Consider the following 10,344-nt stretch of genomic DNA (forward strand, 5'->3'; position numbering starts at 1 on the left):
TGGACTGGAATCGGGATCGGAACCGGAACCAGGACTGGGATCGGGATCGGGACTGGGATTGGAACCGGGATCGGAGCCGTGACTGGGACCGGGACTGGGATCAGAACCGGGACCGGGACTGGGATCGGAACCGGGATCGGGATTGGGATCGGAATCGGGACCGGGACCAGGACCGGGACTGGGACTGGGATCGGGATCAGGATCGGGACTGGGATCGGGATCGGAACCGGAACCGGGACAGGGATTGGGACTGGGACTGGGATCGGAATCCGAGTCGGGATCGGAACCGGGACCGGGACTGGGATCGGAACCGGGACTGGAATCGGAACCGGGATCGGGACTGGGATCGGAACCGGGACTGGAATCGGGACTGGGATCGGAACCGGGATTGGGATCGGGATCGGAACCGGGATTGGGATCAGGTCCAGGACCGAGACCAGGATTCGGATCAGATTCGGGACTGGGATTAGGATTGGAATTGGGATCAGAACCAGAACCGGGACCAGAACCGGGACCAGGAATGGGACCAAGATCAGGACCGGGACAGGGATCAGGACCGGGACCAGAACCGGGCTCAGAACCGGGCTCAGGACCAGAACCGGGCCCAGAACCGCGCTCAGAGCCGGGCTCAGGACCAGAACCGGGTCAGGATCAGAACCGGGCTCAGGACCAGAACCGGGACCAGAACCGGGCTCAGGATCAGAGCCGGACTCAGGACCAGAACCGGGACCAGAACCGGGACCGGAACCGGGCTCAAGATCAGAACCGGGACCAGAACCGGGCTCAGGACCAGAACCGGGACCAGAACCGGGCTCAGGATCAGAACCGGGACCGGAACCGGGACCAGAACCGGGCTCAAGCCCAGGTCGGGATTATCCCGGGTCCAGCCCGGCTCCTCGGGGCCAGCAGGGCCAGGCTGAGCCCGAGCAGGGCCAGGACCAGAACCGGGCTCAGGATTAGAACCGGGACCAGAACCGGGACCGGAACCGGGACCAGAACCGGGCTCAGGACCAGAACCGGGACCGGAACCGGGACCAGAACCGGGCTCAGGACCAGAACCGGGACCAGAACCGGGCTCAAGCCCAGGTCGGGATTATCCCGGGTCCGGGCCGGCTCCTCGGGGCCAGCAGGGCCAGGCCGAGCCCAAGCAGGGCCAGGACCAAGCCCAGGGCCAGAGCGGCTCCGGCCAGAGCCATTCCCAGCTGCTCGTCCAGGGACGTGTCCGGAGCCACTGCGGACACAGAAACGACACCAAAATTATCCCTGAAATCCCCCAAAAATACCCCAAAAATGTCCCCGAATGATCCCCCAAAAATCCCGCAAAGAGAGTAAAAAAATATCACAAAGAACAAAAAAAAAAAACTCTAAAAATCACCTGAAAATCATCCAAAAATCGTTAAAAAATCAAAAAAAAATCCTTTTAAAAATCCTCAAAAGAAATCCCAAAAAATGCCCAAAAAATCCCTCAAAAATCCCAAAATATCCCCAAAAAAGTCCCCCAAAAATCTGCCAAAAATGGAAAAAAATAAAAAAAAAATAAAAAATCCCCCAAAATCCCCCAAAAATCTCCCAAAACCATCAAAAAATCCCAAAAAATCCCCCCAAAAATTCCCAGAAAACCCCCCAAAATCCCCAAGAAATCCTCAAGAAATCCCAAAAAATCCCCCCAAAATCCCCCAAAAATTCACAAAAAAATCCCCCAAAAATCCCCAAAAAATTAACTAAAAAATTCCAAAGAAATACCTTAAAAATAAAAAAAATCCCCCCAAAAATCCAAAAAATAAAAAAAAAACTTTAAAAAAAACAAAAATAAAAAAAAATCCTCAAAAAATCCCAGAAAAATCACTAAAAAATTTTAAAAAACCTTTAAAAATCCCCCCAAAAATACTTTTAAAATCCCCAAAAAATAAAAAAAATCCCCCAAAAAATCCCCCAAAATAAAAAAAATCCCCCAAAAGTCCCTAAAAAATTTTAAAAAAAACCCCAAAAAATCCCCAAAAATCCTCAAAAAAATCCCCAAAAATCACAAAAAAATTCCAAAAAAATACTTTAAAAATTCCAAAAAATCCCCCAAAAATAAAAAAAATCCCCCCAAAAATTTAAAAAAAATCCTCCAAAAAATCCCCAAAAAATCCCAAAAAATCACTAAAAAATTAAAAAAAAAACTTTAAAAATCTCAAAAAAATCCCCAAAAAATCCCCCAAAAAATCCCAAAAAATTCCCAAAAAATCCCAAAAATATCCCAAAAACCCCAATTCTCACCCCAATACTCCACGACGCTTCCGTTCCCCCCGTGCTCGGTGACCACGCAGGCCAGAACCTCCCCGGGCCGCGGCAGCAGCGGAGCCCGGGCCAGGCGGGAGAAGCCGAGATCGGTACCGGGAATGAAGGGTCCGGTGGTGACCCCGGGAATGTCCCCGGGAGTGACCCCAAAAACCCCTGGAATGACCCCAGGATTGACCCCAAAAACCCCTGGAATGACCCCGGGATTGACCCCAAAAATCCCGGGATTGACCCTGGAATTGACCCCGGGATTGACCCCAGAAACCCCAGGAACATCCCCGGGAATGTCCTCGGGATTGACCCCAGAAACCCCGGGAATCTCCCCGGGAATGTCCTCGGGATTGACCCCAAAAACCCCAGGAACATCCCCGGGAATGTCCTCGGGATTGACCCCGGGAATATCCCCAGGATTGACCCCAAAAACCCCGGGAATCCCCCCGGGAATTTCCCCTGGATTGACCCCAAAAACCCCGGGATTGACCCCAGAAACCCTGGGATTGACCCCGGGAATTGCCTCGGGAATCCCCCCGGGAATCCCCCCGGGATTGACCCCAAAAACCCCAGGAACCCCCCCGGGATTGACCCCGGGAATTCCCCCGGGATTGACCCCAGAAACCCCGGGAATGTCCCCGGGAATGTCCCCGGGAATCCCCCCGGGATTGACCCCAGAAACCCCGGGAATCTCCCCGGGAATGTCCCCGGGAATGTCCCCGGTCCCCGCCGAGCTCCATCCGATGTCCAGCGAGGGAGGGAAAATGTTCTCAACCAAACACAGCAGCGAGTTGGGCTCTCCGGCCACGGGAGGCAGCGCCGGGAACACCGACAGCATCGGGATTCCTGGAAATTTCATTATTCCCGAGTTTTTCCCTGTTTCTTTCCCTTTATTCCCGATTTTTTCGCTGTTTCCATCCCTTTATTCCCGAATTTTTCGCTGTTTCCATCCCTTTATTCCCGATTTTTTAGCCGTTTTCTTCCCTTTATTCCCGATTTTTCCCATCCCTTTATTCCCGAGTTTTCCCATCCCCTTATTCCCGAGTTTTCCCATCCCTTCATTCCCGAGTTTTTAGCGGTTTCTTTCCCTTTATTCCCGAATTTCGGGTGGTTTCCTTCCCTTCATTCCCCAGTTTTTCCATCCCTTTATTCCCGAGTTTTCCCATCCCTTCATTCCCGACTTTTCCCCGCAGTTTCCATCCCTTTATTCCCGAGATTTCCCATCCCTTTATCCCCAATTTTTTCCCCGTTTCCTTCCCTTTATTCCCAAATTTTTCCCCGTTTCCTTCCCTTTATTCCAAATTTTTCCCCATTTCCTTCCCTTCATTCCCGAATTTTTCGCTGTTTCCATCCCTTTATTCCCGAATTTTGGGTGGTTTCCATCCCCTTATTCCCGAATTTTTCCATCCCTTTATTCCCAAGTTTTCAGCGGTTTCCACTCCTTTATTCCCGAATTTCGGGTGGTTTCCTTCTCTTTATTCCCCAGTTTTCCCCGCAGTTTCCATCCCTTTATTCCCGAGTTTTTTTTCCATCCCTTTATTCCAAATTTTTTCCCTGTTTCCTTCCCTTTATTCCCAATTTTTTCCCCGTTTCCTTCCCTTTATTCCAGAGTTTATCCCTGTTTCCATCCCTTTATTCCCGAATTTCGGGCGGTTTTCATCCTTTATTTCCCGAGTTTTCCCATCCCTTTATTCCCGAGTTTTTAGTGATTTCCATCCCATTATTCCAAATTTTTTCCCCGTTTCCTTCCCTTTATTCCAGAGTTTTTCGACGTTTCCATCCCTTCATTCCCACATTTTTCGCTGTTTCCATCCCTTTATTCCCGATTTTTTAGCCGTTTTCTTCCCTTTATTCCCGAATTTTTAGTGGTTTTCATCCCTTTATTCCCGACTTTTCCCATCCCTTTATTCCCGACTTTCCCCCGCAGTTTCCTTCCCTTTATTCCCGAGTTTTCAGTGATTTCCATCCCTTTATTCCCAATTTTTCCCCCGTTTCCATCCCTTTATTCCCGAGTTTTTCATGTTTTTTCTCCTCTTATTCCCGAATTTTTCTCTATTTCCACCTCATCATTCCCGACTTTTCCCACATTTCCCACCCTCCATTCCCGATTTGCCCCACATTTTTCCCACCCTCCATCCCAAATTTTCCCATTTTTCCCACCTCCATTCCCATTTTTCCCACCCTCCATCCCAAATTTTCCCATTTTTCCCACCCTCCATTCCCGATTTTTCCCACCCTTCCATCCCAAATTTTCCCATTTTTCCCACCCTCCATCCCGATTTTTCCCCCCATTTTTCCCACCCCTAATCCCAAATTTCCCCCCATTTTTCCCACCCTCCATCCCAAATTTTCCCAATTTTCCCACCCTCCATTCCCGATTTTTCCCACCCCTCCATCCCAAATTTTCCCATTTTTCCCACCCTCTATCCCAAATTCCCCCCCATTTTTCCCACCCTCCATTCCCGATTTTCCCCCCATTTTTCCCACCCTCCATTCCCGGTTTTCCCATTTTCCCCACCCCTCCATCCCAAATTTTCCCATTTTTCCCACCCTCCATCCCAAATTCCCCCCCCATTTTTCCCACCCCTCCATTCCCGATTTTCCCCACATTTTTCCACTTTCCATCCCAAATTTTCCCATTTTTCCCACCCCTCCATCCCGATTTTCCCCACATTTTTCCCACCCTCCATCCCAAATTTTCCCCACCCTCCATTCCCGATTTTCCCCACATTTTTCCCACCTCCATTCCCGATTTTCTCACCCCTCCATCCCAAATTTTCCCCCCATTTTTCCCACCCCTCCATCCTAAATTTTCCCATTTTTCCCACCCTCCATCCCAAATTTCCCCTATTTTTCCCACCCTCCATTCCCGATTTTCCCCACATTTTTCCCACCCTCCATCCCCGATTTTCCCACCTCCCCATTCCCGATTTTCCCACCCTCCATTCCCGATTTTCCCCACCCCTCCAACCCAAATTTTCCCATTTTTCCCACCCTCCATCCCGATTTTTCCCCCCATTTTTCCCACCCCTCCATCCCAAATTTCCCCCATTTTTCCCACGCCCCATTCCCGATTTTCCCACCCTCCATTCCCGCTTTTTCCCAACTCCCCATTCCCGATTTTCCCACCCCTCCATCCCAATTTTTTCCCATTTTTCCCACCCTCCATCCCAAATTTCCCCCCAATTTTCCCACCCCTAATCCCAAATTTCCCCCCGTTTTTTTCCCCATTTCCTACCCCTGGCCTCGGGCAGGCGCCCCCGCAGCTGCCGGCTGAGAATTCCCAGGATTTCCTGGCAGAGTTGGAATTCCGGGAGGATTTCCTGGGGCGTTTCCAGCTCCCGGGGCCAGGGAGGCAGCGAGGGAATCCCGGAATTCCAGCGGGATCCGGGGAAATCGAACCAGAAGAGGCCGAGGCCGTCCAGGGAGATGGCGAGGGAGGCGGAGGGAGGGTCGGGCTGGCAGGTGAGGACCTCGGAGAGGAGAGGGGGGAGAGGGGAGGGGGCTGGGGGGAGGGAGAGGGGAGAGGGAAATGGGGAGGGGAGAGGGAAATGGGAATGGAGGAGGAAGAGGAGAGAGGGAAGGGGAGAGGGAAATGAGGAGGAGGAGAGGAGAGGGGAGAGGGAAAGGGAGAGGGAAGAGGGGAGAGGGAAATGGGAATGGAGGAGGGAGAAGGGAGAGGGAATGGGAGAGAGGGAATGGAGAAGGGAGAGAGGGAGAGGGGAGAGGGAAATGGGAATGGAGGAGGGAGAGGGGAGAGGGGAGAGGGAAACGGGGAGGGGGAGAGGGAAATGGGAATGGAGGAGGGAGAGGAGAGAGGGAAGGGGAGAGGGAAATGGGGAGGGGAGGGGAGAGGGGAGAGGGAAAGGGGGAGGGGAGAGGGGAGAGGAAATGGGAATGGAGGAGGGAGAAGGGAGAGAGAATGGGAGAGGGAATGGAGAAGGGAGAGAGGGAGAGGGGAGAGGGAAATGGGAATGGAGGAGGGAGAGGAGAGAGGGGAATGGGGATGGAGGAGGAAGAAGGGAGAGGGAAATGGGAATGGAGGAGGGAGAGGGGAGAGGGGAATGGAGGAGGGAGAGGAGAGAGGGAAAGGGAGAGGGAAATGGAAATGGAGGAGGGAGAGGAGAGAGGGAAATGGGGATGGAGGAGGAAGAAGGGAGAGGGGAGAGGGAATGGAGGAGGGAGAAGGGAGAGGGAAGGGGAGAGAGGGAATGGAGGAGGGAGAGGGAATGGAGAAGGGAGAGAGGGAGAGGGAAGAGGGAAATGAGAATGGAGGAGGGAGAGGAGAGAGGGAGAGGGAAACGGGGAGGGGGAGAGGGGAGAGGGAATGGGAATGGAGGAGGGAGAGAAGAGATGGAAATGGGGATGGAGGAGGGAGGGGAGAGAGGGAAATGGGAATGAAGGAGGGAGAAGGGAGAGGGAGGGGGAGAGGGGAATGGGAATGGAGGAGGGAGAGGAGAGAGGGGAGAGGAGGGGGAGAAGGAAATGGGAATGGAGGAGGGAGAAGGGAGAGAGGGAGAGGGGGAGAGGGAAATGGGGATGGAGGAGAAGGGAGAAGGGAGAGGGGAGGGGGAGAGGGAAATGGGGATGAAAATGAAGGAGGGAGAAGGGAGAGGGAGAGGGGGAGAGGGAATGGGAATGGAGGAGGGAGAGGGAATGGAGAAAGGGAAGGGGAGAGGGATGAGGAGAGGGAAGGGAGAGAGGAGGGGACGGGGAGAGGGAAGAGGAAGATGGAGAGAGAAAGGGGAATAAGGAAGGGAGAGACGGAAAGGGACGGGGAGAGGGAAGGGGATGAGGTGAGGGGAAGAAGGAAAGGGGAAATGGAGAAGGGAGAAGGACGGGGGATGAGGAAGGGAGAGGGAAGGAGGAGAGGGGAGTAAGGAAGGGAGAGGGAAGGGAGAGAGGGAAATGGGAATGGAGGAGAGAGAAGGGGAGAGGGAAATGGGAATGGAGGAGAGAGAAGGGGAGAGGGAAATGGGAATGGAGGAGAGAGAAGGGGAGAGGGAAATGGGAGTGGAGGAGAGAGAAGGGGAGAGGGAAATGGGAATGGAGGAGAGAGAAGGGGAGAGGGAAGGGGAGGTGAGGGAGGGAGAGGGAAAGGGGAGCGGGAATGGGGAGAGGGAAATGGGAATGGAGAAAGAGGAGAGGGGACAAGGAGGGAAGGGAGAGGGAGGGGACAGGGAGAGGGGCCAGGGGAGGGACAAACACCGAAGTGAGACCACACCGCGTGTCCCCTCTCCCTCCCTCTCCCCTCCGCCACTTCCTACCGGGGTCACCGACGGCGACAGCGACAAAAACCGCCCAGGCCAGCGAGGCCACGAGGACACCCATTGTCCCCTCCGTATCCCCGGTGTCCCCTCCGTATCCCCGGTGTCCCCTCCGTATCTCCGGTGTCCCCTCCGTGTCCCCGATGTCCCCTCCGTATCCCCGGTGTCCCCCCGGGGGGCTCCGCTAGCCCCACCCGTGTCCCCGACCCAGCGCCAGCCAATGGGAGCGCTCCGCGCTCGTTACGTCATCGGTTGCCAGGTAGAGGAACCCCGAGCGCGGCGCGGTGGCGGTGACAGAGCGATGTGGGGACACGGAGCGTGGGGGGAGGGGGGTCCCCGAGACCCCCACACCCCCCCAAAGGGGTCACGTGGGGTCGGGGACACCCCTCTGGTCACGCGTGGGGACCCCCAAAATGATGGGGATACCGCTGGTGACGTCACGGGGGTTAATGAGCGGCGTGGAATTAATTAGGGGGACACGCGTGACAGTTCTGACGTCACCGGGGGTGGCATGGGGGCGTCCCGGGAATGTCGCGGACCCCCCACGGGGACACCCCGGGAAATTTTTGGGATCCCCCCACCCAAATCCCACCGTGGGTGACCCCCACCCCCACCCCTGCACGGACCCCCGTGGGTGCCCCCCCACCCATCCTGGCACCCCCAGGGGACACCCCAGGAATATCGCGGACCCCCAAGGGGACACCCCGGGAAATTTTTGGGATCCACTCCCCCAAATCCCACCGTGGGTGCCCCCCACCCCCACCCCATCACGGACCCCCGTGGGTGCTCCCCCCCCCACCCCACGCTGCAGCGCGCCCTCACTGCGCATGCGCGCGGCGCTAGGACCCCGCGGAGCCTTTCCCGCCACGGGAGGCGCGGGGAAAGTGGGGGGGCCATGAATGGGGACCCGTGGGAGCCGCGGGGGAGTCACGTGACACCCAGCAGCCAATCACCGCGCGGGTGACGTAGCGCGTGGCTCCCTTTTTCTGCCCCGGGATGGTTTTTTTTATCTTTTTTACCCCCAAGCCGGGGCTTTTTGGGGCGGGAGGATTTGGGGGGAGCGGAGAGGGGGCGGATGAAGCGAGACCGAGCCCGGGGGTCGCGACTCAAAGCGGGGACGCCTCAGGTGAGTGACTTGAAGGGGGGGGGGGGGCGGCGGCCTCGCCCTGCCCCCCCCACACAACAGCACGGCGGAGGCGGGGGGGGAGAGATCACGTGACGGCGCACAGCCGTCAATCACTCTCCGTCCCGCCCCTTTTAGGGGGAGGCGACCAATGAGAAGCGAGGATGGCGGTGATTGACAGCGGGGCGGGGCGGCTTTGTGCGCGCGGCGGGGGCGGCGGTTTGGGGTGAAAAGCGCCATGTTTGGGTGTTCGCGCGGGGGCGGCGGCGGGCGCGGCCCCAAGTGCTGTGTCACGGTGGTGGCGGCTGATAAACCGGGGGAATTCGGGGGGGAGCGGGGGAGGGGAAGGGAAGCGGACGCCACACGGAGCCACCCGTGTCCTGCAAGCCCGTGCAGCGGGGGAGGGGGGGGGGGGAGGTTGGCAAGGACGCGACCCCTCTCTCCGAGCGTGGAATGGCGGCTCGGGGGGTTCATGGAAAGGGTGGCGGGGGAGAGGATTCGCCCGTGGGGAGGGAGGGGGTTCGGGGATCCCCGGGATTGGGGGGGGAGATGGGGGGAGCAGCGGCGTTTCGGGTCTTTAGCGGGGTTGTAGCGGTGTGTCCGTGGGGGTTGTCGCCCCCAGCGAGTGCTCAGGGAAAGGTTGGAGCCTCCCGGGCGCCCGTGGGCACCGCGGGGGCGAAGCGGTGCGTGGCTGCTCGGGGGGTGGGGGGGGATGGGGGGTTTAATGGCGGCTTGAGGCCTGGGCGAGCGCCGCGAGGGGGGTGAGGCCCGGCCGGGAAGCGGCCCCGGGGCTCGCTGCGGCCGAGAAGCGGCGGAGGAAGCGGCGGGTCCGGCTTCGAGCGGCCGCGCTCATTGTCCGGCCGCGGCCGCCGCCGCCATTCAAGATGGCGCCTGCCGGCCCCTTCTTCCTCCTTAGCCCCCCCCGGGCGCAGTCGCCAATCGGCGGCTGAGCCCGCCCCCCGCGTGACCCGCCAGCCAATCAGCGCGCGGCGCTCGCAGTCTCCAGCCAATCAGCTCCGAGATGGCCGCGCGCGTCGGGTGAGGCGCTGGGCGGAAGGCCGGGAGGGGCGGGGAGCCGGCCCTGTGACTGACACCTCGCTCGGCCAATCGGAGCCGCTCTCCGGTAGTGCCTCCGCCCAATGAGGCCGCGGTGGGGCGGGGCGGGGCGGTTGGGTGACGTCAGCTCTCGGCGGGACCAATGGCGAGGCGGCTCGCGTCTATATAAGGGCGGGCGGGGGCAGGCCGAGCGGCGCCATTTCGCGGGGACGAAGGGACAGAGCGGGTCGGGCCCGGCGCGCACGGGGGGCGGCCCCAACCCGGCTCCATCCCCCGCCTCCGCCGTCCCGGAGGGCTCCGGGACCCTCCCCGGACCCTCCCCGGCCTCCGCAGCGACCCCTGCCTGCGGCCACCGGCGGCGAGGGGGCCGCCTACGCCCGGCTTCTTCCACCGCCTCCCTCCCTCCCGCCCCCCCCCCCCCCCGCTTCCCTCAGCGAGCCAAGATGGAGCGCGGCCGCTGAGCTCCCGCCGATATCCGCCGTCATCCGCCGCTCCGACCGCGGCTCCTCGCCTCGCTCCGCCCGCCCGCGGCCGCCGCCGGCTCGCAGCGACTCGGCGAGGGTTGTATCGAGCGGATCGCGCCGCGTTCGGCGGGTCCGGTGAGGCTCTGAAAGAGGGACCCCC

The 10,344-nt window shown here is 58.3% G+C and overlaps 1 protein-coding gene across 1 annotated transcript; it reads right to left on the reverse strand.

The window, feature by feature from the left end:
• Positions 1 to 711: 711 nt before the first annotated feature.
• On the reverse strand, positions 712 to 7,732 carry LOC131588568 (HLA class II histocompatibility antigen, DM alpha chain-like). Its single transcript, XM_058857517.1, has 7 exons — positions 7,542 to 7,732; positions 5,513 to 5,779; positions 2,957 to 3,120; positions 2,479 to 2,572; positions 2,263 to 2,424; positions 1,032 to 1,231; positions 712 to 935 (listed from the first exon to the last, which is right to left on the reverse strand). Exons 1-6 carry the CDS (start codon positions 7,603 to 7,605, stop codon positions 1,077 to 1,079), a joined length of 906 nt encoding a protein of 301 aa, XP_058713500.1. The 5' UTR covers positions 7,606 to 7,732; the 3' UTR covers positions 712 to 935; positions 1,032 to 1,076.
• Between the last annotated feature and the right edge of the window lie 2,612 nt (positions 7,733 to 10,344).

The sequence above is a fragment of the Poecile atricapillus genome, chromosome 26, assembly GCF_030490865.1.
Source record: "Poecile atricapillus isolate bPoeAtr1 chromosome 26, bPoeAtr1.hap1, whole genome shotgun sequence".
NCBI classification, from domain to species: Eukaryota; Metazoa; Chordata; class Aves; order Passeriformes; family Paridae; genus Poecile; species Poecile atricapillus.

Coding starts and splice junctions, on each gene's coding strand:
- LOC131588568 (XM_058857517.1), bottom strand. CDS start 7,605: ATGGGTGTCCTCGTGGCCTCGCTGGCCTGGGCGGTTTTTGTCGCTGTC. Junction 3,121..5,512: donor GCGCCTGCCCGAGGCCAGGG/GTAGGAAATGGG, acceptor TGAAATTTCCAG/GAATCCCGATGCTGTCGGTG. Junction 1,232..2,262: donor AAGCGTCGTGGAGTATTGGG/GTGAGAATTGGG, acceptor CTGTGTCCGCAG/TGGCTCCGGACACGTCCCTG.